Source organism: Manis javanica, chromosome 14 (assembly GCF_040802235.1).
Source record: "Manis javanica isolate MJ-LG chromosome 14, MJ_LKY, whole genome shotgun sequence".
NCBI lineage: Eukaryota > Metazoa > Chordata > Mammalia > Pholidota > Manidae > Manis > Manis javanica.
This window is the reverse complement of record NC_133169.1, coordinates 5,718,240-5,743,398: the sequence shown is the minus strand read 5'-3', so window position 1 is coordinate 5,743,398 and position 25,159 is coordinate 5,718,240. Positions and strand designations below refer to the sequence as shown.

Here is a 25,159-nt window from a genome sequence, read left to right as displayed (position 1 = left end):
TGGAAAAGCATAAAGAAAAAAAACTTTACTGGAGGGTATTTTCTGATAACTTCTGCCTCTAGTGTTTAGGAAAAGGGCTTATATGTAGAGATAGATTATAAAATGCATATTTGTCACAAGGAAGACCTCTTCAACCTCTAAAAGTTCAGTATTTGCTGTATCTCGATCAGTACACTCTGTTTCAACAAGACAGACTCGAATGAAATGCTTCTTTTTACTCACACTTTTCTAACATGCAGTTGCTCAGAGTTCCTCTACTCCTAGCAATCTATCTGTGCCTCCTTTAGAGCATTTGTACCTTTACACCTGCGATCATAATGAAATACACGTGTTAATTCATTGTACCAAGTCCACGTTACTTGAAATCAGAGTCATTTCTATTTCATGTCTTCCCCAGGACCTAAGTTCCTGCCCACTCCGAAATGCCTCCACTGGGCCTTTATCCCTTATGCAAGTAGACAAATGCGTGCACGTTGCCTTAGAGGAGCCTATAGTTGGTTTTTGTTTTTGTTTTGTATTCCAATAGCCCAAGCTCTCGAGAGATTAGTATCAACTTCAGACATAGAGAAAAATGCCTGATAAAAATAGTAGGGCCTACTCCAGACCCCGAGAGGGCCTGCAGGCAGCAATAAGGCATATCTCGGCCACACCCTGACAAGATGCTGCCCCGTGATACTGAAAAGCAGATGGCTCCTCAACCTCTTCTCTCTGCATTTCATAAGCTACCCCACCTGCCTGGAAACTGGGGCAAAACCTTAGGAAATGGAGGTGGGGAGCAAATGGTCTGCCACTGAATTGCTGCCACCCCATCTGAGTGGAGTTTGAAATAGAAAAAGTTGAATCACAGAAAAATAAGGAAGGCTACTACATTCACTACACACCCTCATTTGTGGATTGGGGTTCCTACTTGCTGCAAGTTACTCAACGAACGTTTGTTGAATGAATACAAGAATCAAATGAATTCATGGAACAATGAAAGTGTGTAAAAGACCCATGTTTGCCCAGAGTGGGTGCTTTTCCGTGAGACAGTCATAGGCCGTGTGGACAAAGGGCACAAGGACCTGGGCACCCATAATTACGGCTCCTAGCGGCCGCGGCCGTGCAGGGGGTGGTAAACCCTTTCCGTTATAACTGGGGTAGCCCTTTGGTGCCCCGTCCATGAAGAATGTAGGCAGGGATTTATTTCCCTGGGTTCCCAGGCGTGAGGTGAGGTGACTCGACATGAAAAAGCACCAGTTTCAGGTGGCGTACGTGGAAGTGTCAGCCTCAGGACTTAAATAATAGCGACGCAAGGAAGCAGCTCGTCCGATGCCCGCAACCCTTTTCTCCAAATCTACTTCACTCCGGAACCCAGGCCCCCAGGCCCCCAGGCCCCGCCCCCTCCCGCCGGCAGGATTGGCTCGTCCCCCACTTCCGGCTTCTGGCCCGGGCGCACGCGGCTTCCGGTGTCATGGCGGCTCGAGTGCTTGGCAGTCGGTGAGGCGGCGGCAGGCCCCTCCCTGCGGAGCCGCGGGTTCGGCGGCCGGGGATGTGACCGCGGGCGCTGCCGGCCTGCCCCGGGCGTCGTGTCAGCTCGCGTGTCGGTGCCCTCAGTCCAGCCCGATGGCGGGATCCGGCTGCGCGTGGGGCGCCGAGCCGCCGCGGTTCCTGGAAGCTTTCGGGCGGCTGTGGCAGGTCCAGAGCCGCCTGGGGAGCGGCTCCTCGGCCTCGGTGTATCGGGTGCGCTGCTGCGGCACACCCGGCTCGCCGCCCGGCGCCCTCAAGCAGTTCCTACCTCCGGGAACCACCGGGGCCGCGGCCTCGGCCGCCGAGTACGGCTTCCGCAAAGAGAGGGCGGCGCTGGAGCGGTTGCAGGGTCACAGGAACATCGGTAATTGCCGCTGTCCCCCTTCCCTTCTCGCCCGGGTCCCAGGCCAGCATGCGCCCCGTCTCAGCCCGGCGGAAGGAGCGGTCCCGCCGTCTCGTCACCCCAGCCGGGCCCCTTTCCCATCCCCCTTTCACTCCATCACTGTCTGCAGTCCGTGGAGTTGGTGTTCTGCTTTGCCCAGTGTCACATAGTAGATGCTCAGCAAGTTCTCCTTTGCTTCGGGTCTGCTCGGAGAAGGCCGCACGTATTAGCATGAAGATTTATCTTTTCTGGTGAAGTGAGGCATGCATCTTTGCTAGATTGTCATGTCTTGTATGGAAATTTTTGAATCTTTGCGGGCTAGTGAAAAAAATGTGAACTATTTCTAGGGCTTGTGATATCAGTGATAATCAAATATAGATGTTACCTGATACATATTTAGTATGGATTTGGGAAAAATGACTCAGTATTAATTACATTGGAGTCTTTATGGAAATGTGAATTTTGGAACTCTTCGTGCTTTCACCCTGCTTAAGACTGTGTTTCATGATTTAGGTATTCAGAATGTAAGAGACATATAAGATAACTATTTATACACCCATATATATTATTATACAACATGTATAATAAGGACTGATGATTGATCTATGAAAGGTGTTCATTGTCATTACACCAAGAGCTTAGAATTAGTTACATAGCCTTGGCTGGTAAAGAAATGTCTTACTTCCTGGCAGGCATAATCCATGTTTAATTTGAGGAGTGGCCCTGTTCGTATTACCATTTTGACAAAGAATTTCTTAACACTAGTGTTGCTGTTTTTTTTTTTTTAAGGCTTCTAAATGGTTTATATAAGCTGGCATTTGAGAGGGAAATTTTTTGCAGTTTTTGCAAGCCTAAGGACTTGATGAATCTCTGCAAGATTAAGTTGAAATGTCATCTTGAAAGTCTTTAGCTCTTATTTTAATATTTAGATTATAGAGTACTATTTTGGATCAAGAACCAATCTTCAGTTTTGTTTTTGCACGTTGTGACATTCATCTTAAGAGTACTTATTATTTGAATTTTTACTTCCCATCATTTTTGCTTGGCACCTAAAGTGCATATTCACCCACCACTGAGTGGTTAGCGAAACACAGTTTGAATTATTGTGCCATATTTAATATCTTTGAATAGTAATCAGCTGTTGAAGGTTGTCTCATCTTATTTTATTAAAATAACCCAGTTGCCAAAAAGTCTTATTCATGGGAGAAATAAATTACAGTGGGAGCTTGATTGCTCATCAAAGTTATCCTTACCTAGACTATCTCAAATTTGTACTACAGAGTTACCTACTTTAATAATATCTTATTCGGAGTCTGATTTTTAGTATTATAATTCATTTCTTTTTCTAGTGACTTTGTATGGAGTCTTTACAATCCACTTCTCTCCAAATGTGCCATCGCGCTGTCTATTGCTTGAGCTCCTGGATGTCAGTGTTTCGGAATTGCTTTTATATTCCAGTCACCAGGGTTGTTCCATGTGGATGATACAGCATTGTGCCAGAGATGTTCTGGAAGCCCTTGCTTTTCTTCATCATGAGGGTTATGTCCATGCAGACCTCAAACCACGTAACATACTGTGGAGTGCAGAGAATGAATGTTTTAAACTCATTGACTTTGGACTTAGCTTCAAAGAAGGCAATCAGGTAAGAAATACTTTAATAACAGGGGTGCTTTAGTAGAGACTTAAGAGAGATTTCTATCTGAAATACTGAAATGCCTGGGGAATGAAGGAAATAAAAAGAATTGCATTGCACCAGGTAAAAAGGATATACGTCTGGGTCAGGTTGGGGGAGCCGATACAAAGAGGGCTCAGAAATTTTTAAGAGTACTTCATCTACCTAGAATGCTGTTTTAATCTTTGAGCATTTGTTTAATTGCTTTGTTACATTCCGGGTGTCTTGAATGTTGGGGCACTATCTCATGGCAGAACACACATGACAGTTCAGGCAACCCTCCATTCTCCATGGTTTGTCACCTCTTCGCAGAATGGCCTTACTTACCAGCAGTGCCGACTGGCAAGAGACTATTTAAAAAATGAGCAGCCATATGGAAAGTATACAGCTTGCCTGTGAGAACCGTCCCTCTAATGAAACAAAGAATTATGGTAGCCGAGGACTAAACATTTCTGACAGTGGTATACTACACTTTTAGAGAAGTAAATACACTGTAGAGATGGAAGGAAAGGAATCAGTCTTCTATTGGTGGTAATATTTACTTATTTCCCTTAGGATGTAAAGTATATTCAGACAGACGGGTATCGGGCTCCAGAAGCAGAACTGCAGAATTGCTTGGCCCAGGCTGGCCTGCAGAGTGATACAGAATGTACCTCAGCTGTTGATCTTTGGAGCCTAGGAATCATTTTACTGGAAATGTTCTCAGGAATGAAACTGAAACATACAGTCAGATCTCAGGAATGGAAGGTAAACTGCACTAGCGCTTTGCTTTGGGGTCCTCCATTCCAATTGAAGAGTAATAAATAAGACAGTGATTCTGTGGAGGACTCTGATTGCTTCCTCTCCTCCATCCTCCTCTCTGTATTTTTGGTACCTTAAAAGCTACTGCTCACTGCCGTAGCTGTTGGTGTGCCTAGTGAGCGTTGCATGCTCACAGTTCCTAGCTGGTGGCCTGGTATGTAGTAAGTGCTTGATAAAATGTTTGAATGAATACACTTTCCCAAAGAATCAAAAGTGCTTTCTTTTGTTTTGTATTTTTGTTATACCACGTTCTAACATATTACTCATACGTTCTGTTATTCTTAAATAATTAACACTAAGTTAAATACTTTACATAATGCTTTATAGTTAAAAGTATTTTAAGGCACAATCTCATTGAATTCTAAAAAATCTATGAGGATCATTGGAGTGGATATTGGTTATTCTTTTACAAATGAGAAATTGGAAGCACAGATAGGTAACGCCACTTGCTCCAGATCAGAGCTGGGTGTTCTAGAACTGGGCTCCAAATTCTGCCCAGGCTACTCAAGAGTTTAGTGTTCTGTCCTCAGTTCTTCACTGCTTCATATTTATGTATTTTCCGAATATGAACTATCCTGGTAAAGTAAGTACTGCTTAAAACATTGGCTGCATGAGTTCTAAATTCCAAATCTCTAACATGGGAAATGAACTTTTTGTATGTTCATAAGTTAGGAATAAACTACCATTATGTTTTGAGACATATTGTGGGGCTTCAGTGGATATCAGTATCATTCAGGCTAGAGGTTTGATAATATCAAAACCATTAATTGCTAAACATTGTTATTTAAGTTTTTTTGAGCATCTGATATATATTATATCATATAGAGTCTAATTTCTTTTAAATCCCTAGTCATCTGTTTCTGGAAGTCTTCCCAGAAGGAATATTTTAATAGCCCAGTGGGAATACCTAATGCTTACTTTAGACAAAACAAAAAAGCTTCCATGCAAGTAAAACCACATCATTCTTTATCACTGATTCTCCCGAACAGCCGAGGCCTAAGGATTCTTTCTCTAGTACTAATGCAAACACAGATGAGTTTTTCGCATTAGCTTCGACTGTCTTTGAGCCCCTTGGACTGTATCTGCTTGACCGATGAGAACTAGGTCAGAGCTAGGGCACATGCAGGCAGATTTGGAGGCATGGTGTACACTAATGGAGTCCTCGGTGTCCACTTCTCTAGATAAAAACTCATTCCACATTTTGTCATCTTTTATGGAAGCAAATTGCCAAGTGAGAACAAGCACAGACTCTGAAATCAAACTACTAGGGTTTATGTCTTGCCTTCACTTCTTACTAAGTTACTTATTAAGGTTCATTAGACCACAGTTCTCTTTCTGTAAAATGAGGGTAATAATAGCATGTGTATTGTAAGAGTACTGAGGTTATAAAAGAAATGATACATAGTTCTCGGCCTAATGTGTGGCCTGTAGTAAATTTGAGTGATAATGATGGTATCGAGTCTTTTCACTCATGTACACACTTCCAGATTCCGAGGTAGCATAGTACTCAGGGGGAAAATGTTATGTTCCGTAGGATTCAGAGTAAGAATAATAGGACAAAAGCGATTTTTAAAACTGCCTTATTTCTCTGATAGTTTATTTCTGCTTGAAAACTCATCACTAAGACGCTCTGAATCCGTTATCACACATTCATTTTCTCACTTGGCCTCAAACTACATTTTTATGTGGTTGCTTTGGTATTTCTTTCTTTATTCTTTATCTGGTAAAATGTTCATAGAGTACCAGGTACTAAATTAGGTGCTGAGAATATAAAAATAATGTTTCTCCTTTCTAGAAGCTTAAAATTACACATAATCTTCTCAATTAAGATTATAAGCTCTCAGAAGAGGATGCTTTCTGTTTCATTTTACTTACCAAATAGTACAGTGCTGTGTGCCTAGTACTCAGTAAACAGAAACTGAATAACCAAAGAAGACTTTTCTGCCCCTTTGCAGGCAAACAGTTCTGCTATTATTGATCACATATTTGCCAGTAAAGCAGTGGTGAATGCCGCAATTCCAGCCTATCACCTAAGAGACCTTATCAAAAGGTACATTACGTGTACTTGAAGCATGCTGTGCATTCATTTACTATATAAAGCTTTTTGTTTTTTCACTGAATGTATTTCTGTTATTTTTTCTGGTTTGTTTGATCATGTTCAGGTTTTGCTTCCTTAGAAATAAAAATCTTAAGTTACATACCCTGTACAGGCTAGCTTCCTGTAAGAAACATAGTGATCATGTCATTTTACTAAAAATTATTTCAAAAGGAATGTCCTTTTGTTGGTGGTGAGTACCAGATATTAGGCTCTTCCTGGTAGCTGTTGATTCACTGGAAGATAGATGATGGCCACTGGGCCTTTGGCCTCTTGTAGCTCTGGTAGCTCTATATACTTGATGGAATATAGGTTTTTAAGGAGAGTCTTTATTGACAAAGACTGAATTTGCTTTTGGACTACCAAAGAAAGTATAAAATAAGGTAATTATATATTATATTTTAAATAATTACCATTATTTCAAACTCTGAGGACAGATACAGTGTTTCTGATTTCTGAGTAGATCCAGACACACTGGGTATTTAAAAATAAATAATGCATATTAGCAAGTAATGATCTTTTACATTTCTAGCATTATGGCCCAGAAATGAATAAAATAATTAGTATGCTGCAAAAGGGTGGCTTTCTTGAGCAAGTCAGAATATTACTGTTTCTTTGGATTATTGACTCTATAAACTTTTCAATTAGTTTTTTTTTTTTAACTTGAAAAAATAATTGTAGGTTCACAGGAAATTGCAGAAATGTCACAGAGGTGTCTGTGTGCCCTTCACTGGTTTCCCCTAGTGGTGGCATCTTACGTAACTGTAGTGCAATATCAGAACCAGGAATTGACACTGCATCCACTGAACTTACTCAGATCTCGCCAATTTTACTTGCACTGTGTGTATGCGTTTTACAAATTAATTTTAAATAGCTGTTAAGTATCTGATTGGTAGTAGATATTACAGGTTGCATTTTACATTGAGAAGATGGCAGGGTAAGATCATATAATGGATTCTGGCTTGAAAGTCAAATCATCTGAATTTGAATACTGACTTGGTTAAAAATGCATGCAAATTATTTGAACCTTTTTTTTAGTTATAGAATTAAACCCAGATACAGAAAACAAATGTGAAGCTGAATTAATCCTTAGGAATACTTTTGTATCCACTATTCAAGTCAAGGATAGTCCAGCTACTGCAGAAGTCCTCTATTCACCCTATCCCAATCTCAAGCCCCTTCTTCCTCCCTAAAATTAACCACTGCACTGACTTGTATGGTAATTATTTCCTTGTTTTCATTATAGTTTTATTAGCTAAGTGTGCATCCTTAAACGTTAAGCCTTAGTGTTTAATGTTTAAACATTAAGCTCTTTTAAAAATAAAAATCCCTTTGAAGTCTCTTGTAATCTGAAAGGTCCCTTTCTGGCTCCTATCCTGCCCTCCTTTTCCCTTGCATATTTGTTGAACAACCTGGGGTTCTTGTCTCAGTATAGTGGCCCACAGTCTGCATTTTGGTGACTGTGTTATCATGGTATAGTTTAACATGGTTTTCTATTTCCTGTTAATTGGTAGTTGTATCTAGAGGGTTTGATTTTTTTTTCCCCCAAGACTATATATAGTATTATGTTGTTTTAAAAGGAGGTGCATGGTGTAGATATCTCTGTTTTATGTGTTGGCAGCTGTTAATACTCATTGCCTAGATCCATTACTTTGTTAGGAGTTGTAGAATGGTGATCTTATTCTGTCATTTGTTCTTCGTTTGGTTAACCAAAGACAGAGTAAATGCTTTGTTTGCTTTATTTTCATAATAACTTGACTTTTCTGTTATCCTTCAAAGGGGGTATCATCCCCTTTTGAAAGCTCCAAGTGTTATTAACCCGTGGTTGAGATGTATTTTAGATATTTCAGTCCTTTGCAGTTTTTACCTTAACTGAGGCTGGAATTGACCCTCCTGTGGTGAGTGTGAGGTGCTGTGAGGTGGTTTTGGCAGTCCTTGGGTATCATTTACAGCTTCCTTGCTATGTTAGGATGAGATTTTCCTGGGTCATCCTTTACGTTTCCTGCCACAGACCAGGAAGTAGCCATTTCTCCAGGAAACCTGGTTTAAAGTAGGAAATTTATTTTAAAACCACAATCTGGGTATTAGGAATATTCATTGCTACCAGGATGGTCTTGTTTCTAGGCCTTTTAAGTAGTTACAGTTCATATTGACATTACTAATTCAAATTCCAGACCATAGAGTTTTACTTATCATTCTTCTATTTTATATCTCCTTCCTTGATGTCAAGAATTCTGGTTCTTCAGGACAAAGACAATGCCAGAACTAGAATATTTCACAATTACTCATTTGCCTTATTCCATATTATGATAAAACAGTCTCAGAATAGTACTGTAGTAAGACTAATGAAAAGTTTGTTTGTATGTGCTTTTCCTATTTTCCCCCATTTTAGATATAGTTGTATTTGCATCAATAGATTATATAACTGTTATGTGTTAAGCACTCTCTGTTTTAACATTCTCATTTAATCTTACTTTTATATGTAAATATGTATTCAGTCTTCACTACTGGTCCTTGTATTGATGTCTTCTCATCATTTTAGTTTGCTGAAGCTTGTTTTCTAGGAGATCATAAGGTTAATATTCTCTGAGTTCTTGCGTGCTAATAATAAACCGTGCTTACTATACTTGAAGGTCTGTTTATCTGTACATAAAAATCCTTGACATACATTTTTCTTTTCTTGAATGTCTTAAATATATGACTCCATTTTTCTTCTAGCATCTGCTGTTGCTGTTGAGTCTAAAGACACAGTTGTCTTTATATTAAAATTCACTTAAACTTTTTGTCCAGATGCCCCCAAAATCTCATGTTTTTCTTAAAAGTGTAGTGGTTTTTACCAGAATATATCTTGATTCTGATTGTACTGGGTCTATAGTGTCAGAAAAATTTGTAATTTCAGATCTTTTGTTTGTCTTAGGAGTGTCTTTATTTTTAGTGTTCTGTTCCCTTGCTTTGGTTTTCTCCTTTGGGCACTCCTATTCTCCATAGATGGGATTTTCTTTGACTCTATTTAATATCGTCACTGTCTTCTGAATCTTTTTTTACCTCATTATTTCTTTTTGATTTTTAAAAATTTTCCTCCTTTCTGCCTTTTACTTTTAAGATGATATCTCATGTTTACTCATCCTTGTATCTCTTCTAGCTTAATCTTACTTTGTGAAATTATTTTTTTCTTATATTTCTGATTCTTTCCTCAGTTCTGTTATCTACTTTCTGAGATTTCCTAATTTTGATTGATGTTGCTCTTTTATGTATCATTTTTTGAAAATGTCTTCAGCTCATTTTGAAATGGTGGGTCATGCTGTCCATCTGTCTTGTGGTCATGTCTTTTCTGACATACATTCATTGTCTGAGGGACGTAATTTTGCAGTTTTTTTGGTATAACTTTGTATAAGGCTTTTTATGTGGCTCATTTTTGTATGAAATTCATTTCCTAAGCTTATAAAAGGTGGTGTACTTGAGATAGCTTTTCCAATTATACAGGCTCCCTTTTCTGTTGTTACTATGCAATGCTTATAAAAAGGCGTTTTTCCCTCAGATCTGCTTCTGCCCCTCCACTACTTTTTTCCTGGTGTTTGTGTGTCTTTCTCTCAATTTTTATTCACTCAGTCCTACTCAGTTTGGATTCTAGTTCCAAGATTCCTTTTTTCTGCAGGGACTTTGCCCTGGAATGGAGCTTCAGCTGGTTAGTGTTGGGAGGTCATAGGGTCTAGATTATTCCAACCCCTTCCTGTCTTAGACCCCTTGCGACCCTTGGAATGAGGATGTATGTATGTAAGCTCTTGTAGTTTTAGCTGCTTTTCTCCAGCTGGCTTACTGTGCTTTCCAGTGAGTGCCTGTTGGCTGTTTTGGGTTGTTCTTTTCTCTGGTTTATCAGATCAACTGTTTCTTTTCTCTGCTTCCTTCCACATAGATGCCAATATGGTGAAAGGCTGACTACTATTTTGATGGTTTCTCCCTAGCCTCTTGAATTTTGGCATTTATTAGGATTGCCTAGTTTTGTTGTACATGTTATCCATAGGTTTTTGATTTTGCTGTCAAGTTGCTCTATTATTAGGGGGATTTGACAGAATTAAAAAACCATTTTACCAATATCTTTTTTTTTTTAATTTGGATTACCCCAAATCTATGTCTAGCTTTTTTTTTTTTCACTTGATGTTGTAGACTGTGGATCGCTTTCCCATGTTGTATTTATTAATCAGAAACATTTTAAATTAAAATGTAATATTGTGACATAGGTATATATCATGATTTATTGAATCATTTACTCGTAAATAGCGTTTATATTCTTTGTAGATTCAGTAAATCACGCTGATATAATTAGTGCTTAGATGAATATTTAGACATTTTTATTTTCTTTCTGGCTTGTATTTTCACAAGATTTGGCAGTAATTGTAAAGACACTTATTTTTGTGCCTTAGCATGCTTCATGGTGATCCGAGCAGGCGAATTCCTGCTGAAATGGCATTGTGCAGTCCATTCTTCAGCATTCCTTTTGGTAAGTGGTATACATCTTTATTTTCTCCTTGGTCATTTGACAATCAAATAAGACATCGGAACGAATTTATATTCCCAAGCTCCTTTGCCTGCTGTTCATCAATAGATCTTGAACATTTACAGTTAACCGTGTTAACTTGAACTTTCGCAGCCCCTCACATTGAAGATCTGGTGATGCTCCCGACTCCAGTGCTAAGGCTGCTGAACGTGCTGGATGACGATTATCTGGAGAACGAGGAGGAATATGAAGGTACATGCTTCCTAAACTATGTTTTGATGTCTTCCTTGAATAAGTCTGCATAGACCTATCAATTCATAAGATTCTCGTGTTTTTCTAATTTATATAATGACAGTATTGAACTATATAATCTCTAAAAGACTCGCTTTTTGGTTCCTGCTATAGATTGAATGTGTTCCCCCAAAATTCATATGGCAAGCCCTTCTCCTCAATGTGATAGTATTTGGAGTTGAAGCCTTTACGAGGTACTAGGGTTGGATTCTGTCATGAGGTGGGGCCCTCAGAGTGGAGTTAATGCCCTTAAAAAAGAGGAAAAGACAGGAGAGCTCTCCCTCTGCGCCACGAGGATACAGCAAGAAGGTGGCCATCTCGCCACACACTGACTCCCTCGCCTCTGTGCTGGGGTCCCAGCCTTCAGAACTGTGGGAGCTAAGTATCAGCTATTTAAGCCACTCGGTGTGTGGCGTCATTGTTACAGCAACTTGAGCAAGCTAAGACAATTCCTAAGGTCCTTTTGACTTTTAGGTTTCATGAGCCTTTACCTGATTAATGTAAGGTTAATTTCCCAGCAACTTCCTTCTGTGGGAGTCCTTCCCTGTGCTTTCATTTCTCCTGTTTAGATTTCATTTGTTCAAGATACATTTATTGGGTACTGGCTGTGTCCTTGCCAATGTGGATTATTCCCTGCCTGCCTTTAGAGTAGTAGGGGAGACAGTTATATAGCAAGCAGTTACAGTTGATAAACGTGAAAGTAGGATAATATACAAAGGCAGAGAGGAGGGGTACGTGACCTCATTGGAGTGATCGGTGAGCATGTCTCCACAGAGGTGATACCTGAGCTGCATTACGAATTGGAGTTGCCTGGTTAAAAATTGAAGGGTTGGGGAGGACGTAGCACAAAAATGAGAGAACAGCAATTGTTTGGTGTGGCTGTATCTTAGGATATTTATTGCGGAACAGTTAGTTAAAGCTTAAAGAGGTAGCCGGGAACATAGAAACAGTGCTCACCTTGGCAGCACATGTACTAAAATTGGAAGGGTACAGAGAAGATTAGCATGGCCCCTGCGCAAGGATGACACACAAATTCCTGAAGCGTTCCATATTTAAAAAAAAGAATATGGATACATAACAGATTTGTTTGCTTTGTTTAAAAATTTGGATTTTATCCCAGAGATACAAACACTGGAATATAAACTACAGAAAAGGGTTTTGCATCAGGGCTAAAATAGGCCCTGGTTTACAAGTACCCAGTAAATATTTGTTCTTTGTTGAAGGCAACAGGAGCCATTAAAAATTTTAAGTGAGTGATATAGTCAAACTTGTATTTTAGTAAGGACATTCTGGAAGCAGAATAGTGTATGGACTAAAGCAGGACAAAACTTAAAAATACCAGATGCTTAGGATTAAACATTTTCTTTATAGAAAACTGCATTTTTACAGATAAGGCTAATTTTGCCACAGTTAGTCTCTTGTGTGGCAAAATCATTTGATGACCCTGAGCTTTATGTAGTTATCTGACAAATAGACAAAACATAATTTCTTTGAGTCTGTGATAGTTAAGTTGAAAAGCTTCAGCTTTTCAGAATGCCTGTCTATCTGAAAGAACAGTCTCAGATTCAAAAGACTGCTTATTTTGTCTTCATGCTGTGTTCTTCACCTAATTCTGTCTGCTACTAGTAAATTTTATCTCTACAAAACTCAAACTTGGGCTTTCTTTAATAAACCTTGGGTGGACCATAGCTACTTTGCTCTTTGTATCTTGCTATATAACACTTTTTTCCTGCTTCTAAATACACCAAGTATTTAAAAGTTTAAATGTTGCTATTAAATATTAGTGTTTAAGAATCTCACATGATCTAAAAGTGCAGCAGAAATATATTGCCATTAAATACCTGTATTAGTTCCAGTTTGCAAGGTCATTGTCAAATAACACTAGTTTTAGGTAAGTTTGTTTACAGCTGTAAGTGGGGAGAAGTTAGATTAAAACCTTCCATTTTAGACCAAAATAAATTCCAAATCAAGTAAATATTAAAGTATTTAAAAAAACCCAAAAAGTAAAGGAGGAATTAAAGAGGAAAGGCAGAAAAAGAGGGAAGGAAGGGAGGAAGGGTGAGAGGGAGGGAGTAAAGGTAAAAAAATTTTTAACTTAAAAAAACCAGGACTGATTTTAAAAAGTACATTCCTGGAGCACAAAAGGCACGAACATGCCACCAAACTCAGAGACGGTAAAATGATAAACCAGCAAATATTACCTTCATAAAAACCACCGTAAGAAAGATTAAAAGACAACTGAGAATCTAGGAAAAAATATTTATGGCTTTTATCACAAGTCCCTAATAAATCAACCCATTAAATAATGGGTAGAGGCTTTAGATTCTCATTTACTGAAATGGTAATTAAAACTGTGCTGTGATATCTTTGTTATCTGTCACATTAACAATGAAGAACATATTTGATAACCCTCTTGGGGGTAGAGTACAGGAACACATCTCATACATCACTGGAAAGAGTTGAAATTGGTAAACATTAATGACAGGCAAGTTGTTAATTCTAACAAAATGACAAATTCATATCAATTTTGACCTAGCAATTCCATTTCTAGAATCAACTTAGAAATACGCAAGGGAAATGAGATATGTACAAGCTTATTGCAGTATTGTTTATAATCATGAAAAGTTTGGAAATAGTTTAATTGTTCACTAATGGAGGGCATATTGGAGAGTTTATCCACCATTTGTGGAGTGAAATACTACACAGCCATAAAACAGATGGGGAAAATTTCATGATATTGAAAGATCTTAAGAATATAATGTTAATAAAAGGCAAGAGTTCGATTTTTTTACTTAAAAATTATATATGGTCGTATTTGCTTGTATAAGCTTAAAATATTTTTGGAAGGATACAAAAGAAATTGATAATCTTTGTTGCCTTTAGGGAGGAGAACAAAATAGCATTTGGGAAAGTGAGACTGCTTTTTTGGATTTTGAATAATTTGATATATTAACTTCAAAACATTAAGTTTGAAATCCAAAAAAATTATTAAATGTATTGACTTTATATTATTCTTAAGCCTAATTTTAGAAGGTGTAGAAAATGACCTCATTACTTAATATGGGTTCCCAAATGCTTTGATGATTTAAGACTGAAAAACAATGACTGTTTACTAATTACATCAAGATCGTTATTATTATGTGTTTTAATAATCAGATGTTGTGGAAGATGTAAAAGAGGAGTGTCAGAAATACGGACCAGTGGTGTCTCTGCTTGTTCCAAAGGAAAATCCTGGCAGAGGACAAGTAAGCAAATGTTTTCATAATTCCAGAATTATTCAGAGGTTATTAAAATTCTGTACAAATGTTTTAGTTTCGTAGAAAATGTACACAAAAATATTGCCAGGGATGATGAATTATGCATTATGGATTTTTTTGTATCTTTCCCAAAAGTCCTATAATTTGCATATATTTTCTTATAAGTTAAAATTTATTTTTTAAAAAGTATTATCTATTTTTGAACCATAGTAAACGGTGACACCAACTGAATGAAATGTTAATTTATGTCGGGGTCAGCTACAGAAATATTTTGACCAATTTTTTCTAATTAAATAGAGTTAGAAAATCATTTAGGTCAGGTTCTGATTATAATAGAATCAATCACCAAAAATAATTGGAAGAAGAAAAGTGCACTGTACTTAGAATCTTAAAATCTGAGTTCTAGTCACAACATGACTAGATCTCAGTTATTCCACCTGTAAAGTGTACAGGCTAAAACTATGATCACACAGTTCTTTTTAGATTGTATGGCAAAGATGTAGGAGAAAATCCTTCTTTAATCTGTAGTATTTTTATCTTTTGGGAAACAGAATGTTGTTTTACTCTATCTCAGAGTTTCTCAGTCTTTACACTGTTGGCATTTGAGCTGAATAATTCTTTGTTGGGGGAGCCGTGATACCCACTATGGTATGCTGGCTGCATCCCTGGCCTCTACCAGTAGATGCCTTCCCCCACTCCCCTCCTCAGTCGTGACCATCAGAAATGTCTTTGGACACTGCCAAATGTTCCCTGGTGGGTGAAATCACCTCTGGTTGTGCAAAATTATTTTTCTTATGGTTCAAAATTGTAAAAATTCTTGGCAACTGAAAAAAAATAAATTGCATTCTAGTCTGAAAAGTTGTCAATGCAGTAATAATAGCATTTGTCTCATTCAGTGTCAGGAACATACTAAATGCATTATTGCTGTAAATAATCCAGGCAGTCAGTATTTATTGAGCATCTATTATATTCTGGGCCCTGGGATACAATACTGACCAAAACAGACAAAAGAATGTATACTCACAAGTGCTATGGAAAGAAAGGCTTGCGGGGGAGAGGTTTAAGGAGTGCCGTACTGGGGTAAGTTGCAGGTTGTGGGGAAGAACATACTGAGCCTATATCTGAGTTGCAATCTGTCAGAGGTAAGGAAGAGAATTCTAGTCAAAGGGAACAGCAGATTCCAAGGCCCTGATTTTGTCTGGCGTGTCTCAGGAGGTCAGTGAGAGAGGGGGGGGAGGAGCAGGTTAGATCAGAGAGGTAAGAGAGCGGTGGGGACATGCCCAGTGCGCCTCACAGGCCAGTAACACAACACTGTCTTCCACTCTGAATGGGAAGGGAAGTATTGGAAGGTTCTGAATTAAAGATTAACATGATCTGACTCTATATTAACCTCAGTGGTCAAAAATGAAATGGAAGACACGAAATAAAGAAACAGGAGGAATATTTTCAGGGAAGAAAGGAGAATGAAAACAATTTTTGATAAACTTGGAATCACAGCTCAAAGTCAGTTTTTCCTTTGAATTTTTCAATTCAAATTAACAGTAAAACTACTGTGTTTTTTTAATATAAACACTGAAAAATAAATTATGGAATGCATCTTATAATTTAAAAAGTAGTGAAGATTAAAATGATAAAGCTCAAATATGTAATTTCATGATGAGTTTTAAAAAAACATTTTTCCTCTTTATGTAGTCAAAAGTGATGTAATGTGTAAAATTATAGGCTATTTATGAAGCAAGGCGTGTGGTAGAAAGCAGGGTATTTCTTCTGTAAATGCACGTCTACTCATTGAACTTTCGTGTGTGGATTTAGAATTAATTAAGATTCAGGCTAAAAATCAGCCTCATTCTTACTGGACATCATTGTCTAACTTTCTTTTGTATTTGATGAAAAAGTATGTGTTGTTAGAAACTAACTGGTCCTATAGCTAGCATACTTTTATTTTTTGTAAAAAGGGAGATATACAATATTAAGTATTTTAAGATGAATGAAATGAGCACTGACTGCTTATTATGTATTTCATGATATGATTCAGTAATATAGGTCTTAACACCTTATATGAAGGACACTTCTGAAAGAAATCACATGAAAGTTTATCAGTAGCATTTTCTGCATGCAATTAGATTGAAAACGAACAGCCTAACTATCATTTCTAGTTAATGACACAGTTTAGGGATGGGTTTTAAGAATCGCTGAAAAGCACCACTTACCTTTACATATGGGTAAAGGGCAGTTTTTAGTTCAGGGTGATCTCTATTTTGTTTTCAAGAGTAGTACGTAGTTTGAAAATAGTCATGGAACAGAAGGGGCAAAATCAGTTCCACCTCTCCATTTTACAATATATATGACATCAGAAAATCCCATCACGGACCAAAATACCCCAGGTCTGTCAAATGTTATCTTTAACAGAAATCCATGCTTAGGATGAGGGTGACCAGTCATAGGCATGGCCTGGTGCTTTGTTTACCAGTGAAGGAAGATGCCATTTTAAAAATGACTGTATTTGGGATCATCTCTTCTTTTCATGCCTTGGAGGTCTTTATACTTTGGCAATAACTGCTTTGTCAAGTGGGAGAAGAGCCCCTATGAAAGGGGAAATGAAAGAGAATAACCTGTCTTGAATTTCTAGGTAGATCCAATTTTAGGAAGAGGTGCAAATGAAAATTGAGGGTCTGGAAATGGATTTCCTTACATCTGTCTATTCCTGCATCCCTTTCCAAGTCTCTGAGTGTCCTAGGATGTCCACATCCCAGTTTGAAGACTACTGACATAGCAAACCTGGCATTCAGCTGAGGCGGGGAGGCAGTTCTTTTCCTGGTTCACAAGTTCATGGGTACCTGAGAAAAAGTCATTTCAAATCATTTCACCTCCCTGTAACTGTTACTTTAGAGCAACAAAAAGAGCATAACATTATTATGCTATTTCCTCCACCTATCTCAGGTAGGATGCTGTGGAAAAGGAGATTACCTAGTTTTGAAATTCTTCCTTAATGTAGTCATGGCTTCTACATGAAGATTCTATAATCTTTTAATAGTATACATTTCAGCAGCTTTGTCCAGTATTTTTGCCTCATTCCACTGGTGAAAGTGAGGATTATCTGTGAGGCACTGTTGAGGTGCAGTTGCTCTCTGGGCCGTTCGGCCCTGTCTCCTGTCTGCGTCTAGTACTAATGAGCACTGCTGTATGAACTTGGCAAAGGGATGTATGTTGTTCACCCAGCTTGCCTTTGATGGGTTATTCAGAATTGAACTGAATCCTGAGGAAGTGTTCTAAACCTTGTTGATTACACATGTGGCCCACGGCCAGCAGCACTGACAGTTTGTTCAGCCATGCAGAGGGTTGGCTCCGCTGTATACCTGCTGAAGCCCAGTCTGCATTGTAACAAGGTGTCCAGTTGATACATGTACGCACATGTACGCTATAGAGTTGAGCAGGGCTCTTCTGAAACAGTCTTGATGGACATGAAGTTACTTGGTTTTCTCTGTCCTTTTACAGGTCTTTGTTGAGTATGCAAACGCTGGTGATTCCAAAGCTGCTCAGAAATTGCTGACTGGAAGGATGTTTGATGGGAAGTTTGTTGTGGCGACATTCTACCCGCTGAGTGCCTATAAGAGGGGATATCTGTATCAAACTTTGCTTTAATCAGTAAACTAAGGACTGTTTCCTGTTTCTCCTCTTCCATTTCCTGGGTTATTGTATTCTACATCTGAATGCAGAAGTATCTCCCTTATCATTTTTAGGGAATACTTTGTACATTTATTTAATCCTACTAATGTGCAGCCATTGCTCACGCAGTGACACATTGCAGATGTTTGGCACTGAGTAGGACAAACCCACCCAGCTATGTATTGAGGGGTTCAGAGCGTCCACATGGGCAGCCTTTTTTGTGCAGGCCAGCGCTGCTCTTCCCTATGTACCTAAAAAGATACTAATTATTTCATGTGATCAGGAAGCCAGGATGAGTAATACCATGTAGTGAGTAATAACAAATGTGTTAGAGTTGGTGACGTCATTTACAGATTGCTCCTTCATGTTGTCGGTTGGTTCTTCCTTGTTGCTGGTATCCATGGCTGGCACTGGATGCTCTCAGTAATGTTAAGTAATTAATTGTTAAGCAGCAATTACCTACTGTGTTCTTAACACTGAGTTGTGAATTTTTTTAAAGGAGTACTGTAATACTGAATATTCCTTTAAGAAAACTGCAGTGAGCCTATTTACATTTTTTTTTAAGTAAGGCTTTTAAAATAGAAAGCTGATGATCTTGCACAATTTTTATGTCTAGTATGTATGCTTGAATGCGTGTGCAGGTGTGAAAGATGAGAGAAAATTTGAGTCAGTGTACTTTATAGTGTGAATCTTGTGAGCTGATACAGTCTATACTCTTACCTACCTGTTTCATATCTGTAAGATTTAGGATATAAGTTTTGGAGAGTTGGTCTGTCTAATAGAATGTAAATGAGAAAATAGTTCATTCCTGAGAGGCTCAGAACAATAAGTCTAAACTGGGTTACATGGGAACTCTGTTAAAGTGATTGGAACAAAGAACGGGTACTTTACAGGTAAAGTGCCCCATCCTTCATCTAGTTTAGACCCTTTATTAGCTCATCTTTTTGTACTGAATCTCCTATGATCATTGTAAGATTTCTCAAGATACATTGCTGTGTACTATGATGGAAAATTGAAGTGGGTCAAAAAGAAAGAATTAGATGTTCAGTGAAGGGAAAAGAAAAGAAAAAAACGGGCAGAGAGAGAGTGGATAATCAAGGATTCTTTTTTCTTCTCTTTCATTCCCACCTGCTCCCCTCTTCCTTCTCTCCCCCATTCTCTGCTTCCATCCTTAGCTGAGGAGAAGCTAAGGAACAGCATCCAGGTGATCTGGCTTTTGACTGCAAGGAGTTTAAGAAGGATGAGGCCGTCGTAAGGTGCAAGTAGAAAAGAAAAACTTGGGAAGAATTCTTAGAAGATTCGTAGCAATCTAATGTGTCCCTGAGCAGAGGAAACAGGCTTGATTACGTGGCTTTAGGAGTTAGAATTATGGGTTCCTTCCCCTTTATGGTAGATTGTCCTTAAAGTTTAAAACTTAAGAAACCTTTATAGAATGCTGATCATACAGAAGAAAAAAAGACAAGTTGTATACAGGTTATGAAATTTTTCTTGTTTCCTTACCTAAATGAAATTTTTATTTATTTTTTTCCTAAGAAAAATGCCTTTTATATCTTTCCCTGCTGGAAGCCTCCTCATATAGTCTTTCTCTGTGTGTGCCAGGTTTTTGGGAACCCAATTAAGAATTTTTATTTTAGAGGATGAATTATTTTACTCTGTTTAAACAATTACTATTTGACATTTTAGTTATTTACAGTTACCACATTATTCAGGACTCTCCCTTAATCTTTATTATAAGGCCAAAGTTGGCGTAAGGGGGCTGATTTATGAATTGCCAAAAGGTCTTGTGGTGTGGTCCCCAAGGGAAAATTAGATAGTAAGTAAGCTTCTAATATGTGCCCTTAGAAGGGCACTAGTATATTTCATTTCGGCCCTTTCAGCTGTTGATGAGCTGATTTGTTTTCAAATAAAAATTCAAAAGACTATAACCAGTATTGTAGAGACCTAGGCTTTCCTAAAACATAAATATTTATACGTAGCGTCTTCCATGGTGATTAAAAACACCAGGTTCTTCCATCCATACTAAAGAACACAGAACACAAATGAATTCTTTTTAAGGACAAGTATGCTGGGTTAGCACATAGAACTTTCTCATTCCCTCCCTGCCCCGTGCAAAAGAATCCTTAGAAATAAACTGCAAGTAGGCTTCTAAGCTTAGTGCTGCAGTCCACTGCTGACTCGACGCTGCCGAATCTCACAGCATTCTTTGATCATCTGCCTGCTGGTGAAGTCATACGTACATGTAGTGTTTAACACTGTAATTTTATTACAAAAGATGCTAACTAGATTTTAAGGGAGCTGAGGGGCTAATTGATGGGCCTGAGTAACTATGTATTGAATTAAATATTTTATATTAAAGAGACAGGATCGAAAGAAGATGCCCCGTGTATAAAAATTATTTTATAGCTCTTAGCCCGTTACCACCAAAGATGACATATGCAGATTCACCCTCCTTCCTTTGATATTATAAGAAGTTTAACCTTACTATCTTTCTTTACCATGAACCAAATATTATCAAAAGATACAATTTTCATGATTCTTTTAGGATGAAATATATACAGAGATTTTGATTCCTTGAAGTTACTAAAAACCCAGAAGTTTTCTTTTTGAGAGGTGAGGTAAAGAGGTGAGGGTTCGTGTCACTTAACCCCTACCCTTTTGGGCAAATTTTATCTCAGGTAGTTTTTCTTGCCCTAAATTGATATCTGTGCTTCCTTCCCTCTTGCCCTCCCAGTTTCTTCTTACTGTTCCATGAGATTGTCATGGTACATTTTCAGCCCAGAAAAGACATAAATTCATTATCCTATAGGAAATCTTTGGTTCTTAGGAACCATATTTGGAGAGGTGGCTAGCCTAGTCACTTTCACAACTTTAGTGCTGTATTTAGAGGAAGAGAATGAGTGGGTTGGACACCTCAGTTAAAAGATAGCACTGGCTTAAAGTGACTGTTGGCTGCGTTTTAAAGGAATAATTAAAAAATTATCCTCTTGGAATAAGAGATTGCATTGATTGCCACTGGTTATCTTCCTTGTTTTATGCCCAAAAATATAGTAACTCTTTAGAGAAACGCTCTCTGTTGTGTTTTGAGCCAAAACTATGGCCACTTGTAGAACAAAATCCTAAATATAGTTTTACTCATCCTTCTTTGTTTTTATTGAGACAAGTGTTGCCTTCTTTTTGGTACTCCAGCTGCTAAAGAAAGTGCTGAGTTATGTTAAATGAACCCTGTTAAAAAAGTCCCTGAATTTTTATTTAACTAGCCTTCTAGATTCATGTTACTTGTACTTATTTTCACCTTTGAGCAAATTTATTATAGGGAATGCTGCCCGAAACAGTGCTGCCATGTAGAGAAAGCTAAAGAGAAACTTTGCATGGGTTTGTATTCATTTTATTATACTGGGCTTTCACTCTGATAATGGCATTAGTTATGTTTCTGGAGTAAAAGTCAGAGTTCCAACACTTAGATGATGGTTCATGGCTCATTTCAGTTTACCCATCATATGCAGGTAACTAAGATTTTGGCATTATTTTCTTCTTAGAGATCTTAATATTCTGACCTTATTGGGCCTATGTTATGTAATTTCTACTATCAGTTACTTGGCAGCATGACATTTTATTTCTTATAATTTAATGAAAATCAGTACCATAGTAACTGATGGTAATTACAGTAACATGGTTCCTGGGTGAGGGGGGAGGGGAGATGCTCAGTAACTGAGTGTTTTCCCTAGCCGTTTATGCAAGGGTACATGTTAGGGGGCTTTATTCAGGTCAGGGTACGGATGGAATTGCATCATGACATTTAGTTTGGTGGATGTGTAGACAGTCAAAGCTTGAAGCAAGTGCCTTGTGTTTTCCGGAAAATACTAGAACTCAGTTGGGTGAAAGCTTCCCAGATGATGATAATTTATTGTACGTCTACCTTTTCCTTGGAATAACCTTTGGATTGAATCATGTAGTGAAAAGTCCAAAATTTCCTTGGTTTACCTCTTTTTGAATGTGTAAAACTATTTGTATTTGTTTTTTTCCCAATATTACATGTGATGGGAAAGCCAGAGTTTATCTGGCAGAATCTTAATTCTTCCTTGAATCTAGTTCCATTTTTTAACTTATGGTTCTCTCTTCAAATCTTATTACTTTAGCTCTCTGATACAGTTTATTTCTTGTCAGTTGTGGTCACGTACAGACCAGCCTTTGGTCACAATTAGCGTCAAATAATTTCCATTTCTTAAGGTGCTCAAAAGTCACCTTAACTTTGACATGGCAGTCTTTTCAAATTAGTATTACTTAAAAGCTTTCTCAATGAATATAAATATAAAAATGGTTCAGTCTCCACAATATGGAGCCCAGCTGAGCCTCTTCTGGTATATTTAGATCAGCTACATTTTCTAAATTACAGAGGAACATGGATGTTTAGTTTTGGAAGTACCCAAAGTTTTAAAGGTCTTGTTTTGTTCCGTTTTAGGTTAGCTACTTCTCTGCCTGATACTGCAGGGTGTATCAGGTTTTGTTTTCTTAGCCCCACCCCACCCGGTGTTTTCACTGTTTTTTAAGCCGTGTGATAAGCAGTAGATTCACACAGTGACATGCAGTTGACAAATACCATGGATATTTAAGAAGAGGTAAACAATTTCATCTATTTTTTCTGTAATTTTATAGGAGAAAGGGGCTATAAAAGAACCAGAGAGCATTTAGGGAATTTTATATTTTATAGGTGGTAATTACTGTGACCTTCAGGATATAAGCTACATAGTTTATGCAAGCTTTGTTCTCCTGATAAGAAGGTTTTATTAATTTTCCTACAGCTCAGCACTTTCGTTGTTCTTATACTGCTTATTAGAGTTAATGTTTCAAATTTGCTTTATTTGTGCTTTTCAGACAGTTGTCATAATTATGGCAGTTATGTTTGTGGCACCATAAATGCTGGAATTCATGGGAAACTTACAAAATGATTGCCTGATTGTTATTTCCCATTAGAAAGAGTAGCTGTCACAGTATCTTAAAGAAAACTGATGGATTTTTTGAAAGCCATATAAGTTTGATGACCTAGGTTCATAGTATTTTAATTTAAAGGCAAAGAGAAGCATTTTATCTTATTTTCCTTAAATGACCGTTAATCCTTGTTTTGCAGAAAAGAGCTTATTTTGTTATACTATTTTATATAATGAAAATAAGTCACATTCTAGAGGGAAAAAAAAGCCCAAACTGGAATTGTTAGTTTCTTTGTTTCTTCTTGAAAACCCGTATGTAAACAGCAGAGCTAATTGTTAGCATGGTAAACTCTTGATTGTCAGCAAGAGAATTATTTGTGGTCACTTGTTTTGCCCTCTTATTTTGGAATTGCCTCTCCCTTCTAGGTTATCACTTACTAGCATTCATGATGTCAGGACAATGAACCATAAAAGCAAATATATGGGGTTTGAAGTCGTCATGCATATATGGACTCAAAATATCTCAAGTTATTTGAATTATCTCACTCTGTGTTGTTTTATTAGCATGGATTGCTAGGAGTCTGCCAAACTTAAGAGTAAAGAAGAGAAAAAATAGAGATATGAATTGAAGAAAGTGGCTTCCTACTGGTATTTGCAATTTTCCATGTAGCTTATGATCTAAAAATGATATTTATTTTTAAAAATCTAGGTCTGGTACTTGTAGCACAGAAACATTGCCTTTCCTACACATTCCTAATTACTGTTTCCCCAGAAAATTAATATAAGAATTTACAAAACCAGAATAAATATCCGTATTCAATATGGCCTAATATTTTTGAAATAAATATTTAAATTCCAGGGATTTTTGTGTACTTGGTATACATCAAGATACGTGCAAATCAAGGTCAGGAAGGACCTGGGATTCAGCCATCTCTGTATTTCCCTTTGCACGTCAGGTGCAGTGGGTGGCATTAGTGTGCACTGGCTGCACAGTTACAGCACCTTATGCGAGTAAGTAGCGCTTATTCATCAGAATAAAAAAAAAATAGCTGAGCTGCACTTGTGTAGAATATTTACTTTGCAGAGGGTAAAGCTGTCATATCTTTTCCAGCAGGATTTCTTCCTTCATTCTTAATTCCTGTTTGGAAAAAATCTTTAATAAATTAACATTCCTCTCTTACCCTCTTAAAATGTCACACTGGGGTAGAAAGGTTTGGTTCGCCCCCACCCCAACCACCACCAGAAAGGGCTCCATCTTTATCTTTTGATCACTCTTAGAAGTCCAGTTGTGATCGTACATTTAGCAGTTTATGGTTTCCTGTATCACTGGAGTGATTGTGAATATCAAAATCTATTATTTCCCTCGGTAACAGGTAATGGCTATGTTTTTGACTAGAAGGTGTGGTTAGAAAAAATGTGAAAGATCTCTTAAACCAAAGCCAGTTACAAGGAGTATTCTCTCCTGTTGGTTTACCTTCACCTCAGAACTCCGAGAATATTACAGTACATAGTGAGTAGCTGTCTATAATATTTCTACCAGCTGTTCCAGTAGCATATTGGTCTTGGCATTTCTTGGCACAGTGGTTCTCTGTTTTGGTGATGTCTTCTTATTGTTTGTGAGATTTTTTTCTTTAAATAATTAAGTGGGACTATACATGTTGATGTGTTATCAGTACTAAAAAGTTGTTTTCTCAGATCCCTAATTTTGAATTTCTATTCAAGTCCTTTAAACTTGTTTTTTCTTGCTGAATAGCAAAGAACTTACTTTTCCACTTTCCTATATATCTAGAAAGTACGGACACTGCGTTTCAGTCGACTGTATTGTGTATAGTTCCTCGCTGAAACTTCCTGTAAACACAATTGCCTTGTTCAGTTTTGTTGTAAACTGACCATAAAATGCACTGTTGATATGCTTTCTGATATGTGTTTGATAAGGGTGATAAAATAAAGCTTATTAAAAATAAAGGAATTGCTTTTTTATTTCAGTTACGCACTTAGTAATTATTTTAGTTATTCAAGGTTAGATAGCAGGTGAGTATGCTTTTCTTTACGATTTAATTTTTACTGAA

General features: G+C 37.7%; 1 protein-coding gene and 1 non-coding gene across 11 annotated transcripts in view; both read left to right on the top strand.

The window, feature by feature from the left end:
• The first annotated feature begins 1,425 nt into the window (after positions 1-1,425).
• The window catches only part of UHMK1 (U2AF homology motif kinase 1), an 88,655-nt gene continuing 64,921 nt past the window's right edge, over positions 1,426-25,159 (top strand). For 3 of the 10 annotated variants that reach the window (XR_012125132.1, XM_073221789.1, XM_073221790.1), the window contains exons 1-7: positions 1,426-1,870; positions 3,238-3,530; positions 4,116-4,307; positions 6,317-6,411; positions 10,878-10,954; positions 11,105-11,203; positions 14,399-14,487. Coding sequence is in view for 9 of the 10 variants with exons in the window: in XM_073221789.1 (XP_073077890.1) it covers positions 1,603-1,870; positions 3,238-3,530; positions 4,116-4,307; positions 6,317-6,411; positions 10,878-10,954; positions 11,105-11,203; positions 14,399-14,487 (1,113 nt within the window). In the remaining variant the exon portion in view is untranslated. Of the gene's footprint in view, positions 1,871-3,237; positions 3,531-4,115; positions 4,308-6,316; positions 6,412-10,877; positions 10,955-11,104; positions 11,204-14,398; positions 14,488-17,994; positions 25,056-25,159 lie in introns of those variants that run through there. The other 7 variants (XM_073221783.1, XM_073221782.1, XM_073221781.1 and 4 more) reach the window with 4 other exon arrangements.
• LOC118973496 (U6 spliceosomal RNA) lies at positions 12,192-12,298 on the top strand. Its single transcript, XR_005062872.1, has one exon. It is a non-coding gene; the product is annotated as a U6 spliceosomal RNA (small nuclear RNA).